General features: G+C 41.7%; 3 protein-coding genes across 3 annotated transcripts in view; 2 read left to right on the top strand and 1 right to left on the bottom strand.

The window, feature by feature from the left end:
• The window catches only part of LOC103460905 (uncharacterized), a 228811-nt gene that overhangs the window by 146691 nt on the left and 59286 nt on the right, over positions 1–22834 (top strand). The gene's annotated exons all lie outside the window — the stretch shown is intronic.
• The window catches only part of LOC103460908 (butyrophilin subfamily 2 member A1-like), a 33546-nt gene continuing 11937 nt past the window's right edge, over positions 1226–22834 (top strand). Inside the window, exons 1-2 of the mRNA XM_081599574.1 lie at positions 1226–1471; positions 12840–13202. Coding sequence (XP_081455700.1) covers positions 1387–1471; positions 12840–13202 — 448 coding nt within the window. The 5' untranslated portion in view covers positions 1226–1386. The remainder of the gene's footprint in view (positions 1472–12839; positions 13203–22834) is intronic.
• LOC145548682 (Fc receptor-like protein 5) lies at positions 14252–16237 on the bottom strand. Its single transcript, XM_081599571.1, has 4 exons — positions 15681–16237; positions 15362–15607; positions 14894–15049; positions 14252–14818 (listed from the first exon to the last, which is right to left on the bottom strand). Exons 1-4 carry the CDS (start codon positions 16009–16011, stop codon positions 14814–14816), a joined length of 738 nt encoding a protein of 245 aa, XP_081455697.1. The 5' UTR covers positions 16012–16237; the 3' UTR covers positions 14252–14813.

Here is a 22834-nt window from a genome sequence, read left to right as displayed (position 1 = left end):
TTGGAGTGTGGTTGTGCACTGTAAAAAACTTTAAACATTGGGGAAAACTGAAAGATAAATATTAGTAGCCTAACATGGACATGTTTAGTCCCTGTCACATATTCGGGGAACTTTTACTGAAATGTATCACCCTAGCAAGTGTTACAGAAAAAAATCTATATGTTTCAAATGTATTTAAACCTGAAAAACGTACCCAAAAGCCCCCCCCCCCGGGGGGGGGGCTTTCGGGTACGTTTAACGTCTAAACTCTCACATTAAGCCGGTCTCTGCACACGGCATACATAGAACGTTGATTTCTTTGGAGCGTTCTCCGGGCGAGGTGAGTAGTCATAGATCGATACTGGGGTCTGACACAGAATAGAACTCCCGCTCATCGTCAGCCCCCTCGGCGCTGGGGTGCCCAAAACCTTTGCATCAGACGCGGTGCACTCCTCATGATGTTCGGCGTCTGGAACAACGGTTGATTCAGGGTACACTGATATCGGAATCTCATACACAAGAGGCGGTCCTGGAGTGGCTGATCCTTGACCCTCAGTAATAGGAGAAATGAGTTGAGATCCATTCTTTGTCGGAGCGTTCTGCAGAAACATGATGATGACGCGAGTAGAACCAGACTGCAGCCAGGAGTAGAGCGTCATATTCTGAAACCCCTATTTATACCAGTAAAACTCCCCCCTCCCCTACCTTTACATCTGCCGCTGTCCATAACACCCAATGTCCTCAAAACACCTGTTTTCTCTCTAAACCACTACCTGTCAAAATTTTGACGAAAAGGAACACGCCAAACTCGCCCCCCCTCCCCTCCCCCCACCTCCCCCTCTCCCTCCCCCCAAGACCACCCACCTTGAAACTAACTGTCAAACTTTGAGTGAGAGGTAAGGGTGTATCTATAGTCTCTGTCAAACAGCCGAACAGCTTTCAGTCTGAAATAAATGGTTACATCGAAACTTTCTCTCTTTGTGGGACTGAACTCCTGGACTTTATGTTAATAATAAAACTTTTATCTTTTACTAGAGAACAAAGTTCAGTAGAGATGAAGCTGACTATAGATCAGATATCTGTCTGTCTGATGAGGTTATTGTTGTTCCTGTAGCTGTGAAGCCACATTGTAGCTGATTTATCTGAACATGCGCAGATCAGATCAGATCAGATCAGATCAGATCAGATCAGATCAGCCAGTTGTTTCGTTTCTTCACGCTCCTCCTATAAACTCCTCCTTCTTCAGTTCAGTCAAAGTCACGTCGACGCTTCGTTTCCTCTAAACTGAATTTTCTTACATGTTTAGTTGCCAACTTGATCTAACAGGGTTTATATTTGAAGGTTAAATTATTTTATTCTAGAATTAAACTATATTTTAGTCAAACTGGTGGAACTAAAAGACGAGGAATGGCGGCTGGACCTGCTGCGTCACGGCTCATCGTTCTGTTCTTGGTTCTGTTCTTCCTGATCTTCGTCCAGTTTGGTTCTGCTGGTGAGTTTTACCTCAGATATGAAGAATAAACGATAAATAATGTTTATCTGATGAACCTCTGATATAAACTCTACTTTAATGCTGGTTTTAACTCTGTTCGTCGTTCTGTTGTTTCTGAAACGGCGTCACGTGACCAAAACCGTTTCGTTTCCTAGAAGTGACGACTAAACCCAAAACATTATTACTTGTTTATCTGGATTAACCAGGTGATTTTCCTGCAGTGAGGCTGGAGCTGCTGCTGGTCAGAATAACATCTTTGTGTTTTGACGTTTTATTTAAATTAGTTTTCTGGCAGATTCTAGAAAAAGACACGATGGGACACTAGAGCATTATTACCAGGGTTATTAGACAGAAAAGGCCCACAGCATCACAGATACACTGCCATGCTCATTATGCCTCGCAAAGGTTTTCACACCCCTTTAACATCTTCACTCTCACATTAAGCCACAAACTTTAAAGTGTTTCATCTACATGTTGTTGAAGGATGAACAATAAATACTAATTATTACATTATTCTACATGATCCAGAAGCTAAAGGTTTCATGGTTTCAACATTTTATCAAATTCTCACTTCTGCATTTTGTCCCCTTTATTCATGCACTCCTAAATAAAATGCAGTTCAATAAATTTCCTTCAGAAATCAGTTAGTAAATAGTTTATAGATTAATCTGATTCCAGGGGGCCACACATGTAAACTCATTGCAAGATTAAATAGAACCAATAAAAGTGGACTTGTTTTTTTATATTAAATGAATTTCACTTTTACAAAATATATTATGAATAACCTCTGAGTTTTAAAGAAAAGTATCTGCAATTTCAACAATACTTTTACTCGGTTAAACATTTATTTAAGTGCCTTATGCATAAGAACTGATCACAGTGATTGTACAATGTTGCAAAACATTTATTCACAGTTTTTGGAACTTAAAAACACAGTCCTGTGTTACATCAAACAGATAAAAACTGGACTTTATGTTACTGAGCAGATAAATTTGATTTAAAATCAAATTTTCACATCTGGGAAGAAATTTGAACAAATGATCTGGCTTCATGTGGTAATAAAACTATTTTAGATAACTGAAAGGTAAAACAAGATCTAGTGATCTGTGATCGATTCTGTTGGTCTTTCAAGTTCAGCGCTACAGACCGATACAGTAAAATGTAGCCTAAGTTTAATGAAGTTTAAAATGTATTTTCTTTAATGTTACTTTTCCAGTTATGTTTGTGTATAATTCTTGAAGAGTTCAACGTTTTTAGATTTGAAGTTTTGAGTTTGTTAATCATTCGAGTCTCGATTGGTTTTGTCTGATTGGATGTAGGGGAACGCGACGCTTCTGCTCCTCCATTACAACACTGGAGACGAAAGCAGTAACATCGTGTCCGTGTGTTTTCATTATTCCCCTTTAAAAGAGAGTAACATTCACACATTCAAAATCTTAAATGTCAGCTGTTTTAAACAGACATTTCATTAAGTACCTTTGTTGATGCATTAATATAGACAGTGGCGCAACTACACATTATTCAGATGGAAGCGAAAACATAGATCGGCGCCCCCCGCCTCCCCAAGGGAAAGAACGTCTGGGTGAAGGAGCGACGCTCAGTGGCGGAGCCAGAGGGGGAGTCGGGGGGCCAGTGCCCCCCTGTCATCTGATTGCCCCCCCCAGTGGTCCCCCTGATGATTGACATGTAACAGCACCAGGTTATTCCTGTACATTATTTGGAATCATTGTAAGCCAACCTAATATCTAAAGAAGAAAAACAATAATGAATATATGATTTTTTTTTGTTATTAAACTTTATATAAGTCCATGTGACATAAATAAATAGATTTTTATCAGGCGCGATACCAGCCTCCTTTATACTTGTACTCATAAAAACTCCTGGATGTTTCAGTTGCTGCTGTGGTGCAACTCAAAGCCTAAAGCCCTTCATACCTAGTGGTGATGGTAAAACACCAATAAGTTATTTATTGATCCCTCCACAAAGAGAAAAACCTGAAGAGAAACCACAATGTTCTAGTTTGGAGCAGAGGTTGGGTTGGAGTTTTTTCGTTGTCCGTCAAAGAAAAAAATCATTTTATTTCCAATTTGTAGACATCAAACGAAACATTTATTATTTCTCTGTTAGAACGTTTTTGAAATCAGGTAACATTTCAGGAAATGACGTGATTAGCAGACGGCAGAACTCTGATCGGTTCCTGATCCGCATCACTTCCCTCAGCGGGAGAAAAACCAGCAGAAGCGGATCAGCTGCTGGACGCTCCAGAGCCTCTGGTCCGTTAAAGCGTCCAGATCAGAGATGATTCTCTGACAGATGTTGTTCTTAGTCTGATTAATAATGATCAATAATGATTAATAATGATTAATAATGAGCTCCACGATGTTCTCTGTGCGTAAAGTTGAAACTGTCTGAGCACCAAGTGGTCAGCTGACCACAGTCTGGACAGAAACCAGCGAACTGCTCTCTGTTCTCATCAAGACGAGGTGAGGAGGGAATCTGTCATGTTAACTCAGTTTCTACTGGTTTGGTTTTTAAAACACCATTAACTCAGCAGTGTAACTATATATTGTATGTTTGTCGCCTCATGTGTGATTAACTGGAGCATTTATTGCTCTGCGCTGGTTTCTAACGGATCTGGACTTTAATTTCTTTCCTCTCTCAACAGTCAGCTGTTATTCCTCTATTTAAACTACAATAAGTAGATCATCACATTCTCTTTAGCTTTTCTCTGTGTGCTGCAAACTCATTAAATTTTTACCTGTCAAATTACCTATTAAAACATATTAACATAGACTATTTAGCCGCATTTTTATGCGGTTTAGTTAATATTCACCTAATTGAATCTTCCATCACACATAAAGCAGATAAAAGCATCTAACTTTTTCTCCGTAGTGACACAAACCACTGACTGAGGCTCCAATAACTTATGAATGAAATTAAGAAATTCCACTTCAATTACATCACTTCACTCGCTGAGGTATATATATATATATATATATATATATATACATATATATATAAACTAGATAGATGTGCACACACTCCACTCAGCGTTATGTGTTTAGGTGTTTAGCAGGCACAATGACGTATCAGCGCATTTAATCGATTATTGTTACTGGAAACCATATTCAAACATCTATCAAAGCTACATTTATAAACAATTGTATTATTTAAGTATGTTTTAATACATAGTTCAGCATATTTAAATATGCTTAGTGGCTATAACACTAGAATAGGAATGAAATATTCTGATATCGATGTATGATGAGCATATTACAAAGCACACAGCCGTGAATAAGTTATTTAATACATTATTTAGTAATAATACATATTTATATAACTATACAAACACAAATAAATAATGATTAATACTGAATAAAATATATTGGATACATGTTGATATGTATCCAAAACATATCAACATATACATATACATAGACTGTACATATCAACATGTACAGTCTAATATCTATTGTCTGTCGGCTGTTTTCCAGACTTCTATCTTCAGAGATTCAGCAGCTGAGATTGAGTCCAAAATCCGATGTGAGATTCATCCGTGCTGCAGTGAATCCGTCTCTCTTTATAGATTCTCCCTCTTCTTCCTCACATCGTGTCTTTAGGAAACTTTCAAAACAAAAACGAAGATTTGGGATGTATCCTACTAGTGAAAGAATTACATATAAATAATAGTCTTTACCACCTGTGTAAACTTTGCTGGTGAATGTTATAACACATAATATAAGTTTTATAATATGTTACATTGTTTCATTTCTAATCTAGGCTCTTGTGTCAGATAATCTAAGTCAATGTTAGAGAATAATTAATTTTTTTAGATTTACAGAATCTCAGTTATCCTTCATAGCAGCTGAATCCGCATTACACCAAACACTGTAGCTAATATTAGCTGGTATCTCGCCGGTGGACATAAATACAGTAAAGTAATATTCTAATCACAAAATATACACAGTAATATGTCCATCTTACTTGTGAAATGTTGTCTGTGGAGCCTCACATCAATAATCCATCGATCAGAACAACAATATCCCTCAGTGCTGAGGCATCTTCTGCTGTTTTGATTGAACAAAGTAGGAGGGACGACCGATCCAAGATGGCCGCCGTATTTCCTGCGCCGGAGCAGCCAATGCGGGGTCTACTCGTATCTTATGTCTATGGCAGTGGTCCCCAACCCCCGGTCCGTGGACCAATTGGTACCGGGCCGCTCAAGAAATAATTAAATATTTCCGTTTTATGTATTATTTGAGTCTGGAGGATCTTTTATTTTGAAAATCCATTAACCGGATTCTCTCGATTACCTGCGCGCCAACACTGAGACCACAACCCAGCCAGCATGCCTAGGTGGGCCCCATGTGGGGGAAAGGAGGGCTGATATATGGTCCCATATGGGTTTGTCCACGGGTTCCACGATGGCCCCACATGGGTTTGCCCATGTAGGGCCTCAGCCTACATGGGCCCTAAATGGACAAACACATCGTGGAACCCGTGGACAAACCCATATGGGACCCATCTGGTCTGCCCTCCTTTCCCCCACATGGGGTCCATCTGTGTGTAGCAGGAAGAAGCCTGCCCCAATATTCAAAACACCTGGCCCCTAATCACCTCATGAGGGGTGGAGAGTATAAAGGCAGACTCTCACCTGGTTGCTTATGCTGGCATTTGGTCACACGTTGCTGGGAAGGTCACCTGGGTAGTATGCAGGTTTAAAGCTCTAACATCAAAAACCACTGGAAGCTCCTGCTTGGTACTGGGGTGTGGCTGTAATTTACCCTCCCCAGTGCAGTTTTCACCCAAAACGGCACATATTGGAAAGCTGATCCTCCTGCTGTGGGCTGGAAAGGATCCTCTGGTTTGGGGTGAAGTCATCCAGCTCTGCTCTGATGCTGCTGCAGCTCACTGGAGACCCTGCTGTTTTGTTTCAGTGTTTTCTGTCATTTTTTTTGTTTAGTTTATCTTGTTTCATTGGTTGTCTTTGTTTCATTTTGCAACCGCTTTGTTTAATCTGTTTTGTGTTTTCTTTGGTTTGAATTTGTTACTTTGGAACATTCTATTGTTTTGTGTAGCCTCAAACCTCACTGCAGGTAGCAGCCATGGATTGTTTTAGAATATTCTATTAAAGCATTGATGATTTTAATTGGTTATGTTGGAAGTAACCTCATTTTAGTCTTTGGCCCAGTTTAAATTGTATTAATTGTTCTTTTTGTATTTGCTTGGTTAACCCCACCCTCTTGTCTCCAGGCTGAGAGCTGACAGTAGTGGGAGGGGCCTCCTGGGAGACTGGAACTGTGTGTTGTGCGAGTGGCCGGTGTTGGGGTTTCTTCACAATTGAAAACTTGTTCACAAATGTTTGGGGTGATTTATTTTGGATTTATACATTTATTTTAGGAACCAGTTCCCATTTGGACTGCCCTTCCCCTGCTGGTAGGCCTCAGTACTGTACACCCCCTTCCTATTGTGTTCCTTATGTTGTGATTCTCTTTTTTTAACATGAAACGATAAATGTAATTCCTTTTTTTGGAAAAGTCTTGTTCTCTCTGGTCACGAACCTCGAGCCTACTGGCAGTGTATTTCCTTGGGTGCACTTCCCAAGGTGGCATTGTTGACAACTTCTGGTTACCCTGCTGTGAGGAGCAGAGTACCAGACTCCCACCTTAGTGTTGCCACATGTGCATGCTGGCAGGGAAGCAGCAAAATGAGTAAGAAACAGATCAGATGTCTTTGGAAAGTTTCTTTGTGTGGTATGTTGGTGAGGATTCACCTCTAAGGTGGGTGGTGGGCGGCACCAACGTAGCCCTTAAAGCCAGGTGTGTGGGGTGCTCGCTGACATCCAACTGTTTAGAGCTGTGCAGACGGCGTTGTGTGAGCTTTTGTGATCCTGTCCTTCAGTGGTGGGAAGTAACTTTAGTACAGTTTTCGTGTATCTGTACTTTACTTAAGTAGATTTAATAATGTATACTTTCTACTTTTACTCCACTACGTTTTACAGTAAGTAGCTGTACTTTCTACTTCACTACATTTCTACAAACTGTCGCGTTACTCGTTACATCCAAGTCGTGGCTCCTTGGTTGCCTGTCCTCCCCCACCCACCTTCTTTCCATCCCCTTTCTGTTGGATTTCTTTAAAAATAAAAGCCACTAGTGGCAAAAAAAGTGAAGTTCATGTTATGTTAGGACAAGAGACCAGATGTTTCCATCCCTGAAATTATGATGCATAGAATCACATATCTAAGTCTAAACTATGTTACATAGTAAACACAATAAAAACATGCTCTATCTGTGGCATTGTTCATTAAAATGACACATTTCTATTGTATTAAAATCAAATACGATCAGTACACTTTTACTTGAGTACATTTTTGTCTGTGTATTTGTACTTTTACTTAAGTAAATTTTTTGAGTACTTTCTCCACCACTGCAAGCATCAAATAATGGTCTTCAGGATTGTGGTTGTGTTGATGGTCCCTTTTTGCTCTCTGGGACTGCGTGTGGTCAGGCACGCGTCATGGGCATGGAGTTCTTAACCGAGATCCTGAGGTGTTCAGGGCTTGGCGGTGGATTGTTGTGGTTTCCCCCTCCCTCCTGCTGCTGCTTCCTGGTGCGCGCACGTGGCCTAATTGTCTGTGGCGCAAGGGGAGCGCAGCCACGCCAACGCCGTTGTTTTGTCCTTGCTTTTGCTTTATGTCTTTTCAGCTGGGTGTCATTTACTCATTTGTTGATTTGTTCTTTATTCTGGCCAGGGTTCAACCGTTTATGGTGAGTCCCTCTATTATTTTTCAGTACGTTTATTTACAATTTGTATTTTTTTCTTTTTTTGTTTGCATGTGTGTTTAATTTGTCAATTGCTTGCATGATTTGTTTTATTTAGTTTGTTCATTGCTTTGCTTGTCTTGCTTTTTGCTGTTAATTTGCTTTGAATGTTGTTTGTTTGGGTTACAGTGTTTTTTTTTTGTTATTAATTGGGTTTGAAAACAACTTGCCGCTGAAGAGTTGAGGTGCAATATGTATTTTGTGAAATTTGTAAACTGTCTCCTTTAAGGTATATATTCTATTGTAGGCCTATTTTAAACTTTTGGAAAAAATAAATCATTAAGTTTTAAACATTATGATCCACCTATCTTTGTTGTCCCGACCTGGCGTGGCCTTTTTGTAGATATTAGAAGCTGACTAGTCCTGGGGCCAAGATCTCAGCTGTTGGTTGCAATATTTAAAAATTTATTAGTAGGCACCGATATTGCCACATTTGCGAAGGGGAAAAGGCCCAGAGAAGAGACAGGAGGATGGGTTTATCCCGGACCGGTAGGTGAGTCCCACATTACAAGCCGCTCTGCATAACATGCGGCGACCGGCTGCTAATGAGGCAATGAAGCTTCAAGCTGCTTCGCCACGTAGAAACCAAGCAGGCTGTGGATACAAGGAACACTTCAGGTGTTATTGTCTCTCATCACTCCCAGATGGGACCGTCTGGTTGCAGAGAAACAAGCTCAGGGCTCCGTTAGTCATTATCGTGAGTTAAAATTTTCACGAAAGTAAAATGTTCGTTTTTGTGGCACATCTGTTATTTTAAATCAGGGGTCCCCAAACTTTTTCCTGTGAGGGCCACATCCCTTCTCTGGTGGGGGGCCGGCGTCAGTTTGTAACAGAAAAAGTGTTACACATTTATCACCTGCGCTGCCAGAAATTGTTGACGGGGAGGGAGGGCGTTTTTCGATTGCTTTTTACCCAGAAAGCACATGGACAAAAACCATTAGTGAAATGGGACTGACTACTATATATTCCATTGAGGGAAAGTAACTTTAACATATTAAATCCTCATAATGGCTCGTTTTGAAGTATAAGCTGCTACTAAATGCGGCGTTCATAACAAACACGTGTTCATCTGCTTTACCGCTAGCAAACAACCGCACTGATTAAACAACATGATGTCAAGCAGTTCCCTAAAAGTCCAACAGATGGCAGCAATGCGCCATGCAAAACAAAACACCCACAGTTTACAGGACACGCTTCCTGCTAAAGAGCCCCCTGGTGGTTGAAGAAAAATCCATATCTAAACCGCAATTTATGAAAAAAAATCCAAATGCTCTCTGGTATTGTTCAGGGGGCCGGACCAAATGTAGAGGCGGGCCGGATCTGCATCAGACAGTCTTCAGTCTCTGAGTAGGACAGAAAGTGTTGGTCTCTGGATCATAACAAACAGAAACATGACAATGAGGAACGAAGGAATACATTTTACTACAACTCTAACAATAAGCCTCAATTACAGAAATGTAGAGTTTCAGAGATATTAACACTTATAATCATTTTGGGAGCTTGAATCTTCCTAGAATCCATGGAGGGATCAGGAGGGAGAGGTTAGGCTGACGACTGGAGATTCATCCTCAACCAGACTGGTTCTAATATACAAAAGGCAATAAAAGGATTAAAACATGCTGCAAAACGTATATAAGACACAACAGCGGGAATAATGCTCTAAACGTGAAAAAGCCTTTTACATTTTTTCAAAGGAAAAAAATTGATCAGAAAGGTTGATAAATCTGAACAATATGCATGTAAACGTAAAACATCATGATAAAACATACTCCAGATTATTACGGATCTGTTCAAGTTAGCCAAGAATTTGATTAAATGTTCACCGGCTCGACTTTTTCCCCACATTTAGACTCCACTAACATTCGACATGCTAAGCTAAATATGCTAGCATTCGGCATGCTAAGCTAAATATGCTAACACCGAGCCGTGTGGCGAACGTGACATCCATCATACAGGTTGAGCTCAACTCAAAATAATAGTTATAAACCATCTCAGAAAAAAATGACTTACCAAGAGCAGTAAATAACTCAGACATGTGAAAAGTAAATAGTCCTGAAATGACTTGGCTTCTGTCGCTTAAAATAATCTGTGATTCTGGGGCGGAGTCAGTGAATTAACTCCTTCAGTGTTAGAGCCGCTGGTGGAGTTCAGAGTTAAGTAGTAAAGAGTTATTGATTCCATTTCAACAGCTCTAGATTTGATATGGAAACACTTTGTTTTAACACTGGATTTTTTAACTACTAGTAATACACCGCAGAGTTACATAAACAGAATGTGACTCTATTAGAGTAAAATTAACTCTGCTTTTGCACAAAGTCTACTAACATCAAAACATTTAACACTTTTGAAATGTGTTAAATTTAACACATTTAACACTGGTGCTAAATGTGTGGTCATTTAGCACCAGGTTCTCCACGAACATGCCGTGTGCGAACGGAGAAGGTGACCATCGTCCGGCCATGCCCCGGCCCAGTCACCGAAGGCTCTCCTCGCTGACTGGAGTCGGACTGTTTTGTTGACATTCCCAGTGGCGCAACTACACATTATTCAGGTGGATGCGAAAACATAAATCAGGCCCAAACCCTCTCCCCCCTTGGGCAGGTTGATTTTGCCGGAAAGCAGTTGCCCAGCGGGACCACAAGGAGGTACAACCATGTAACTACTGCTCCTCGGCCTTAGGGGGCAGCCAGCCCAACTGCTACCCCTGTTTCGTGGCCGATAGTTACTCCCTTTGTAAGGACACTCAGAGGGGACCCGGAAATTCAACCACACAGGAGTAAACGAAAGGAAAATAATTTTTCTGATTCTGGTTTCTGCTGAGGGAGAGGTCATCAAACACAGCACAGAGGAGAGAGGGCTGGTGATGCACAGATAAAGGAGGGGTATCTTAGAAATGTTCAGCTTAACTGACCTGTAGAGCAGTGGACGGGTGGAGCAGAGGAACAGAGGGTCTGATGACAGGGAGATGCAGGAAACCAGTGGAACAGGCTTCTGTGGAGGCAATGAAGATCTCCACGGGGAGAGCCAAAGCGCAACACCCAGGGACTTTGTCAATAATAAGGCAGAGGTCATGCACAGGAGGACAGAGAGAACAAACTTAGCTTTGAGGGGCAGGCAGTAATCGGTGGTCACGAAGCAGAGCTAGGGTCAGGGTCCAGAAATCCAGAATAGAAGGGATGTGTGAAGGGCTTGGCAGGAGGGGTAAATCATGGTCAGAAGAGGGGTCATAGAAACACAGAAGGTTTGGCAGGAAACGCTGGATCTCTACTGGCTCGTGGCTGTCGATAATCTGGCAAGGAAGAAGAGGCTGAGGGGTGTTTAAGTCGGGCAAGGCCCAGGTGGAACAGGTAAGCAATCAGGCGTGGCCGGTGAACTGAATGAGTGCTTAACACAGCATGGACAGTACATGAATCATAACACCCTTATATATATTGTTCAAATAATAAGAGGAGTAATAAAACACATGGTGGACCCAGGTTGAAGTGATAGAAATGATTTAATAATGATTAATGCACAACATAGAGAAGTAGAGCTAGTTTAAGTAGAACAAACAGCATCATAACTTGCTGCTTATGCTAATTCAGGCCCCGTTACCATGGAAACCTACTGGGTGACTGTGGCTCAGAGGGCGGAGTATCAAAGAGAGAAGGGAAGACATACAGCAAAGGCCATCAGGCTGGGACTCGAACCCACAACCTCCATTTAAAGGGCCAAGGCCTCGGTACGTTGGCCGGGCCTTAACCCATGTGCAGCACTGAATAACCTCTATTAATATAATTTAAAAATTGATGGGTAAAAATAGAATATGACAGATTTATTTTTACGCTGTCAGTGAAAATGATGGACAGGAACCTCAGCGGCTTCAGAACCACTGTGTGAAGGTTCTGGAGGAGCCGAGCCAGAGTCCAGACTGGAACCTGACTGAACGTCTGTACAGAGATCTAAGATGGCCGACAGACGTCTCCATCCAACCTGACGGATCTGGAGGAGAACGGCAGAGGAACATATATTTGTGTCGAATTTTGAGGAAATATATTAATTTAGCACAATGTGGAATACGGCTGTAGCATATTAAACTGATTACCTTCTGGATCCATGTTATGTGATGGTAGAAAATAAAAGGTTTTCTTCTTTCTAGATGACCAGCAGCCATTACATCCTCCATATACAGTTACTCCACAGCATCTAATGGTTGCCATGGAGACAATTTATTAGGAATAGTGTGTCTTATTTGCAAAGTCAGCATCTGTCTGCATTAAGTTTGAGCTAAATGGTTGTCTGTATTGGACATGGACCCACTAACTACTATATAATTTACACTTCTGATTAGGCAGGAGAGTTATTGTTGTGACGTATGAATCGCGATACTATCTGTGAGCGCCATCTTATGGATGAAAGTGATAGTCTACAATTAATGTATTCTTCATTTCTAGCAGTTCAATACTGCAGTTAAACTCTTTGTTGAGTTTTTGAGAGGACAAAAACTCGCTTTGACCGTCACCAAGGTTCCTCTCTGACCTCTGACCTCTGTTGTTTCTAACCTGCAGGTGAGACGAACGTCACAGCTGAACCTGGACAGAACGTCACTCTGCCATGTAGAACTGCTGAGAACAAACCTGTTATTGTGTTAGAGTGGAGCAAACCTGATCTGGGGGAAAATGATTCTGTTGTTCTGTATCGAGATGATCAGTTTGATAATTATGATCAGAATCCAGCTTATAAGAACCGGGTGGATCTCCAGGACAGACAGATGAAGGCTGGAGACGTGTCTTTGGTTCTGAAGAACGTGACGACTAACGATACTGGAACATATGAATGTAGAGTCGTTCAGAGAGAAGCTAGACGCAGGAAGAGATCTCACATGGATCCTAAGCTCATCACAAGCATTACCCTGGATGTTTCTGCTCCAGGTGAGTCTGACTGGATCAGAACCTCCAGCAGCTTCCTGGTTACTAATGTGAGAGAGAAACATGTCAGATCAGATGTTTGAGTTTTTCTGTTGCATCAGTAGAAATCAGCTGGTCTGAGATCAGCAGGTGATGATCTTCAGTCAGATCAGACTAACTCCTGGTTCTGTTCTGCAGGGAGTAAAGATGAACAAAAGAAGGATGGAGGGAATGAGGAAGGAAAAGAAAACGATGGAGGGACCAACACTGCACTGATAGTTGGTCTCTTAGTTCCTGCTGTTCTGGTTCTATTTGCTGTTTCAGGTTTTCTGCTCTATAACAAACTGAGACGTTCATCACAGCAACAGAACCAGCCTCCTGCAGCAGCAGCAGAACTTCAGGCTATGAATGTTGAAAACCATCCAGAACCTGAAATGTGAACATTTAACATTCATTTCTAGCAGGAAGAGACTTTCAGCACTGAGACAGAAGATATGAAGTTCAGCTCCAACTGATTCACTTCACCTGTTTCCATCAGAGCTTTTACAGCAGAGGACGAACTGAAGAACAGAGAATTGTAAATATAAACATTGATGCATAAAAACAATAATGCCAACACTACAATATTTGACTTTTTCTTCTGTTTTAGTCATTTTGCTGGTTTTATATTTGTTAAATGTTCATACTGGTGTTTGATATCACAATGAAAATGATTTATCTTGTGTTTTTGTCTTTGCTGATGATATTTGACTAATCATGAAGTGATAATGTTGCTCTCGATGTGGTTTCACTAAGTACATTTGCTTCAAGATAAAGCAAAGGAAGATAATCAGTAGCTAATGCATTAAGCCGTGTCAAAGTGAATGAGTGAACATCATGAATGGAGCTGCAGGTTATAGAAGAAGAAAAACAACAGAACCGTCAGGATCAGAACTTGGAGGGTTGTAACTCATATCGACTTCCAGGTGTTCTGATCCATTTCAGTTCAAACTCATTTATAACTGCTCACATAATCAACTTTATTACAAAAAATATACAAATATATTACAAACAAAAACAAGATGAACCCCGCCTCTCGCCCGGAACGTTAGCTGGAGAGGCACCAGCAACCCTCCCGACCCCACTGAGGGACAAGGGAGCAAGAAAATGGATGGATGGATGGAAAAACAAGATGAAACCACATTTGGGTTCTTTGTTGTTTTGCTCATTGAAGTTTTCTGTTTTTATGCTTTATTTTTTCTAAAATTGTTAAGACAAACTTTTCCTGTTTATACTTTTATTCGTCATTTTCATGTGTAAAGTTTTCCTTTGATATATTTACCAGATGTTCTGGTTAAAGTTTGTTTTCCTGAGCCAGTCCTTTCATTTTCACTGTGTCATTTACATTATAAATGTTTATTAACTTCCCAACCTGACGTCGGCGCTGGGCTGTAAATCAAACAGGTGTGGCAAAATAAAACATCAGTGATTTGACACAAAGCTGAAAAATAATCAGTTGCAGACATTCACTAAAGCTCTTTAACCTATGTAACAGTAACAGTTTATATATAATGCTGCATGCAGTTCTCTAATCATGGTGATGGTGTTCTGTGGAGATTATCCGCTTTCTGCTCCTCTCCTGGGGAATCTGGCATTTTATCCTGTAACAGGAGGGAAAATGTTAACAGGGTTTGGTTTATTCTTCCATTCATTCGTTATTTGTCATTTAGTATTACCTGGAGATCTGTGTTGATATAAAGACAGGAAGAGGAGAGTAGAGATGATGTACGGACAGAAGACCAGCAGGTGGCGCATCACTGTGAAGACTAACTGAAAGGGGTTTGATGCAGGAGGCGGAGCTTTGGAGGTGGAAGGAGCTACTGTAGGTTTACCTGGAGGAAAAATACATTTAAATGTGACTCTCTTTACTTTTGCTGATTAATTTTACATTGCTGATCTCATAAGAAGAGATGAGCAGCTGTAAAGTTGATCTGTTTCAGCTTTGGTCACGACCATGTTCAAGAAAACGACTGTAAATATGTTACACACAGTTTTCTTGAACATGTGTGTGTGTGTGTGTGTGTGTGTGTGTGTGTGTGTGTGTGTGTGTGTGTGTGTGTGTGTGTGTGTGTGTGTGTGTGTGTGTGTGTGTGTGTGTGTGTGTGACTGACTGTTGGCTAGTGAGCATGTTTAACCTTCCTGACCTTCCACAGAGATCCTGCTGGACGGAGACTCTCCCTGACCGCTGATGCTGCACTGGTAGAGGCCTTCATCAGAGCTGGAGACATGGAGGAGGGTCATGTGACCTGATGGTCCATCACCAATGAAGGAGCCATCTTTATAGAAAGCAGCTGGGAGGTTGTGGGCTGGACTCTTTGCTCTGCAGCTCAGAGTGACGTCATCTCCCTCCATCACAGGGAGGACAGGACTCTGCAGGATCACTGATCCACCTCAACACAGAGACAAACTACAGCATTTCATCCATTTCCACACAGCAACACTAACTCCACAGTCTGATCTTACCAGAGACAGAGAGCTGGATGCTGCTGCTGCTGCTGGGGGAGGATCCAGATGTGGACTCACACCAGTACACACCAGAGTCTAATGGGAGGAGGTAGTTGTTATCACAGGTAGAACCAGCTGGTTTCCCCCATCCATCTCCACATTGCCTCCTGGTCTCTGAGGTCGTGTTTCTCCTCACAGTTCCTCCATCAGAGATGTCTCCATCCTCACAGGTCAGATTCACTGATTCTCCTTTAAAGAACTGAGATCTGCTGGGACTCAGAGTCAGATGAACTGTGACAAAGTCAGATGAACACAAAATTAAGAAAAAAAGCATTACAACTGGATACATCTTTTAATATTATTTGACATCTTAATGAAATATTTGTCATTATTTGTCTTTAAAACTGATAGCGTGAAAATGAATGTAATACTGGCTCCTGTTGGTGCTTCATCCCACTGATTGAAAAGCAAGTAGATAAAGCACTCGCTGTGGGCCTGTCAAAAAGTCATGTGGTGGTAGTCATGTGGCAAGACGACACAAATGTCCTGCTTTTGGCCAGCAGTGTAATGGATGCAAGAAGATGAACCACTTTAGAAAGTGTTGCAGGTCCAGCCCACAGTTAGACAGGCAAAGACAAAGGAAGTCTGTCCACCAGGTGGACACTGACTGAAAGCACAGAAGCAAGTGACGGTGAGACTTACTATGTAAATGGCATTACACTTGATATACCTGTTGACTCAACTGTCACTCAGAGTCATAGAAAGGATGAAGTCTTTGCTACAATAAGAATTGATTACATTCCGGTCGAAATGAATGTGGACACAGGTGCCAAATGCAATGTCCTCTCGGCAGAGACTTTGGAACATGTAAGACAAAACGAACAAATAAAGCCATGCAGCAAACCCACCAACCTTGTAGCGTATGGTGGTAGTAAGATTGAAACTGCTGGATGTGTCAACCTGTGCTTCCATCTAGGGGCCAAGCAATATACCGTACCTTTCTACATTATCCATGACACTGTGGTACCACTACTCGGACTAAATGCTTCACTGGAAGATTTCCGGTAGCCATGAAAGACAAGAGTCAAAGCTGAACTAGACAGGATGCAAGAATTAAGCGTAATCACACCAGTATCAGATCCAACTGATTGGGTTTCGTCCATGGTTGCCACCAACAAAAAAGACGAGATCAGAATATGCATCAATCCCAAAGACCTTAATACTGCTCTGAAAAGATCACATCACCCAATGCGAACAGTAGACAATGTTGCATCACAGATGTCTAATGCTACTGTGTTCTCTGTTTTGGATGCTAAAAATTCCTTCTGGCAGATTTCACTGGACCGCAAGTCATCCCTGCTCACCACTTTCAGCACTTGTTTTGGTCGTTACAGGTTTCTACGTATGCCCTTTGGGATTAGCTCTGCGAGTGAGGTGTTCCAGCGCACCATGGAACAAATTTTTGCTGGATACCCCTGTGCCATTTTGTGGACGACATACTCATTGGTGGCAAGGACATTGAAGAGCATGATGCCAATCTACGAAAAGTACTTGACCGTGGCAGAGAGGTAAATCTAAGACTCAACCCTCTTAAATGCAAGTTCAGACTGAGCCAAGTGAGTTATGTTGGGCATGTGTTCACAGCTCAAGGTTTGAAAGCGGACCCGTCAAAAACAAAGGCAATAAGTGACATGCCAGTGCCAACAGACATTTCAGCCTTACAAAGATTTCTCGGAATGGTCCCCTACCTTGGGAAATTCATACCCAATTACAACAAAATCTCTGCTCCACTTCGACAACTCACACACAAAGACAGAGTGGTTATGGGATGAACAACAGCAGCGTGCTGTTGAAACGTTAAAAGGACACATGTTGAACCCTTCAGTACTCTCTTATTACAATGTTCACAAATCTGTCACACTCACCTGCGATGCTTCGCGGTATGGACTTGGTGCAGCATGCGTGCAAGAAGGAAACCCAGTAGCCTATGCTTCACGTACCTTGACAGACACTGAACAAAGATATACCCAAATCGAAAAAGAGCTGCTAGCTGTTGTTTTTGCATGCTCAAAATTTCATGATTACATCTATGGCAAACAAATAACTGCTGAAACTGATCATCAGCCTCTTGTGACTATAATAAAAAAGCCCATCCATGCAGCACCTGCCAGACTGCAAAGGATGATGATGAAGCTCCTGAAATATATCAACCTAGTATACAAGAGCAGGAAAGAAATGCATCTGGCCGACACATTATCGAGAGCGCCAAGGAAGTCCACCACCCAACTTGCGGAAGAAATGGATGATTTTGATGTAATGTCTGTGAGTTATGTGTCATTGGCTCGTTTGGAGGAATTAAAGAGGCACACAGCCACAGATCCAACTCTCCAGATGCCCAGCAGCATTATCAGGCCTGGATGGCCAGTTAGACTGCACACTCTCCCTGATGCAGTATATCCATATTTTCCTTTTAGGGATGAACTCACTGTTGTGGATGGGATCGTGATGAAGGGACAGAAAACTGTAATTCCCCTCTCATTACAGAAAACGTATGAGGGCATACTTCACAAAGGACACCCAGGAGCAGAGGCCACCAAGCGCAGGGCAAGAGGCATAGTGTTCTGGCCCACAATGACGAGAGACATCGACGAGGAAGTACAGGCATGCTCTGTGTGTAATAGTACTAAAGCGCATCAGCAGAAGGAGCCACTGCATTTACATCCCGTTCCACAGCTACCCTGGTCCACAGTAGCTACTGATATCTTTGAGTGGCGCAACAAACACTACTTGGTACTTGTCGATTCCTATTCAGGCTGGTTTGAGATTGACCTGCTTCGCGATCTCACATCTGCTGCAGTTATTGGCAAGCTGACAACGTCATTTTGCAGTCCATGGAGCACCTCACACTTTAATATCAGACAATGCCAGGCAGTTTACAAGCCAACGCTTTAAGGACTTTGCAAAAGCGTGGGACTTCACTCAAGTCACAAGTAGCCCTGAGTACCCTCAGTCCAATGACATTTTTCTCAGCCTGTTGAACTTGAGGAATATACCTCGTGACGCTGTACTTGGATCTCCATCGCAACGACTTATGTCGAGACAAACACGCATTACGCTTCCTCTCCCAAGGGACCTGCTAGCACCAGATACGTTTAATCCTGAAGACGTCAGTGCTCGACTCCTCAACAAAAGGTTGGTACAGAAGGTTACGATGACAGGATGAGTCGACCTCTTCAGCCGCTAAAGAAAGGACAAGTTGTCAGGCTACAAACACCAAAGGGTGCAGTGAGCCCAGATCTTATCTGGTTCAGTCAGAAGGACAGACCTATAGGAGGAACAGGAAACATTTTACCTGTGGCTTAGCCTTCTCCAACTCAGAGTGATCCAAGTGACTTTTTGTATCAGGATGCTGGCCCTACCTCAGACCAGCGCATCACCGGACAAACACAACAGAAAGTGGACTCACAGCATTGTGGGGTCCAAATTCCCGTTGCTAATCCGTCTTTGCCGACGACGAACAATATATACAGAAAATGCTCAGGCCGTGTCAGTAAACCAAATCCTAAATACTTGGACTAAGTGCCTGTGACTGAGCAAATTTACCGTGATAGCTTTATACTGTGGCTGCCTTGTAATATTGGTATGACCAGTTTTAAAAGCTTTATCCTAGTCTTTGTTTTACTCATTTGTTTAAGTTCATAGTTATGATGTATGTTTTTATTATAGTTCTTATTACATGTCCAGATATTATACCATGGAATGTTTGTCATGCTGCTGCTGAAACTACGGCATAAATTAACTGCTTAATGTTTTCATCATCATAGAATAATGAGCTAAGGAAAGGGGATGTAGAATATTGACTGTGCACACAGTAATATTGGTCCTTTACAGATGCCGTAGTTCTGGTTCTGCGCATGTGCGAGGGATGAGCGTTGTCTCTCTTCGAAAACTGGGGTTCTGGTCTACATGTGTTGCTGCCCTGTATGCTATTGGCTAACGGCTATTATTAAACCAAGACATCAAACTCGTCATGACTCTTTATTACCACAACACACAACAGTACCTGTGCTCAGGTGCCTTAAAAAGGTGTTTGACATCATTCAGATGCCTCTGGGTGTGATGACGTGTCAGGCAGAGTTTGTTGCTTTTCTTAGGCCTAAGCAGCTCAGTGCTGTGAAGGCCTATTGTAATTCAAATGTTTCTTATAATTTCATCACATGAACTGGGTTTATGGAGAACTTAACATATTCAAAAGGTCACCAAACTTCACTGATGTTGTCTCATGCATTGGCAGGGCTTTCTTCTCCCTCTGCTCTCAAATGGAATATGGCGTGGCCAAGTTGCTCTACACATCACTCCTTAATGTGAAACAGTACAAACCATACATCAGTGGTCCCCAAACTGCCTCCACATTTGGTCTGGCCCCCTGAACAATACCAGAGAGTATTCAGTTTTTTTCTCATTTACCGTATTTTCCGGACTACAAGCTGGTGATTTTTCTTCAACCACCATAGGGCTCTTTAGCAGGAAGTGAATCATTGGAAGTCTGGTTACTTGCGCGCCAACATTGAGCCACAAGCAGCAAAATGAGTAAGAAACAGATTAGATGTCTTTGGAAAGTTTCTTTGCAAAGGGGAAAAGGACAAGAGAAGAGACAGGAGAATGGATTTATCCCGGACCGGTAGGTGAGTCCCACATTACAAGCCGCTCTGCGTAACGTGGCGACCGGCTGCTAATGAGGCAATGAAGCTTCAAGCTGCTTTGCCATGTAGAGACCAAGCAGGCTGTAGATATAAGCAACACATCGGGTGTTATTGTCTCTCATCACTCCCAGATTGGACCGTCTGGTTGCAGAGAAACAAGCTCAGGGCTCCGTTAGTCATTATCGTGAGTTAAAGTTTTCACAAAAGTAAAATGTTTGTTTTTGTGGCACATCTGTTATCTTAAAGGGATATATAAACGTTACCATAGCGACCAGAGTCAGAGCGTTTGGGCTGCGGTCGAGAGGAGATGAGTAGAGCTTGTGAGTCTTAAGTCTGGTTTAGACAGAAAAATTTAAGAATGTCGGCTGATTCTCCAAACCTCTGTGACCACAGAGCTGATAAAAGTCCAACAGGTTCGATCGGTTCGTGTGTCCAAGGCAGGAGCAACACGAACCGATTCCAGAGGATAATCCAGTAAAACCCCAACAGAGCGGGAATTTAGAATAACCAAACATGGATGACGATGTAGAAGCAGTAGTGATAGTTTGTGGAGTCATTTTAAGAGATAAAAGACGTAATAAAAAGAAAAGGCGGTGGATAAAAGACGACGGGAGCAGCCGCTCTATTTGCTGCACTATGATTTGGAGGTGAAAATGTTTTTTCATAGTTAACATTTTTAACTGAATAAACATAATAATGACCTTTAGATTTAATAATAAACATTTCCACATATCATCTCCGATATCCACCGGACTCTCAGTTGTGCGATATGTCAGCTGTTTGGGATTCCCCTCTGTTCTGACGTCACCGCGCTTTCTGATTGGCTACTGTTAAGAAATATATTTAAGATAAGCTAGTTTTAAAATTTAACATGACTTGATTGAAATAGCCTAATTATAGTTTTAAAATGTATAACTTATTCTGGCCTATTGATCTTTATTTTACCTGTAGTTAAGGCAGATTGTTTGCCAAGATCTTTGATCTGCCCTCAGTAGCAATCAGTAGGAAGTTCTAGCTCTTCACACTGATCTGTGAAGGCCATAAACCAGCAGGAATTTGGAAAAGCTCTGCTTAGACAATGGGAGCAAATAGCTTTAGAGAGGGTCAGAGACAGGTCCTGGTTGGATGAGCAAAGATACGCCTTATTTGAATAAATTAAAGAAAGGGAGATTAAACTTTCCACACAGAGTAACAAATCAGATTTGCGCTTGCAAATCTCCAAAGACGTCTTTGCTGTCTGTTTGTCGTTTCCATCTTTTGTCTTTTTCCTTTTCTCAGGTAAATTCATGTGTTTGTGCTCTGAGTTTTCTGATGTTTTGTGATGTGCTGTTCTGGTGATAGTATCCATCTGTCTTGAATAAATGCTGATTATTGTCATCTCTGTGTGGCTTTTGTTTCCACGCGTGGAATCATTGAATCTGGGAGCACAAGAGAATATAATGAGCCAGAAGTTAATGATTTTATTCTCTAAACACTACCTGTCACATTCAGCAGGTCGTATTCTCATTCCCAGTCAGGGAAAATCCCACAGGCTGCGATAAAAGCGCCAAGACAACCCAAATTGGGCATATTCAGTATTTAGTGGGAACACCAACATGCAGAAGCCTTATCTGACTGTTCATCCCCCCTTCCCCTCTCCCGGGCCGCAGCAAAATGTCCAAGTCTTGACCGGTCCACGGTAACAAAAGGTTGGGACCACTGATTTAGCACATGCTCTTTGGGTGTATGTCCTCAGATGTACAAGGTGTCAGCCATTTTGGGTCAAAGGGTAAATTTGGATGTATACACTTTGTGAACTTCAACAAACTCGTCCTAGGGATTTTGAGCTATCTGCTTCAAGTTTTGTGAGTACGCAGTTAAGGAATGGGAAAGTAAAAGTTATCAAAATCTCCATCTTTAGAGCATATTGGGTGCATGGGGAACTTGCTGTACTTGCCAAAGCAAACAAAACACTATAACTTTACAGACAAAGGCCAAGTAGCACCAAATATGATATGAGTGATCCAGGTTGGATCTGTGGTCATATTCTGACATCTCTGACAACAATGAGATGATCAAATTCAGTTGAGGGAGAAGAAACATTAAGTTCAAGAAGACCTAAGATTAACAAAACAGAGAATAAATGTCCACAGAACCAAAAAGACTCAAGTTCATATGTAGATGTAGAAACCACTCCCTCATCATAAAGCTTTGTGTTGACAAAACGCCATCTGAAGCTAAAAGTTATTTATAGTTATTTCATTTAATCTGTCCTTAAGAGTTTTAAACGGTGATGACATTGACTAACCTTGGTGTGTTGAGCAGAACAGCAGTGAAGTCAGAGCTGAAAGGTTATAGATTCATATTCAGTAAATCACATTAATACTAATGCATTTAGGCGACTTTCACCAACAACTGCCTGTTTACCAGAATCAAATCCAAACACCAATCAGATAAGCTGTTTATTATAAAATATTTTACTTACTCAGA

The sequence above is a fragment of the Poecilia reticulata genome, chromosome 18, assembly GCF_904066995.2.
Source record: "Poecilia reticulata chromosome 18, P_reticulata-male-v2, whole genome shotgun sequence".
NCBI lineage: Eukaryota > Metazoa > Chordata > Actinopteri > Cyprinodontiformes > Poeciliidae > Poecilia > Poecilia reticulata.
This window is presented reverse-complemented; position numbering and strand designations above follow the sequence as displayed.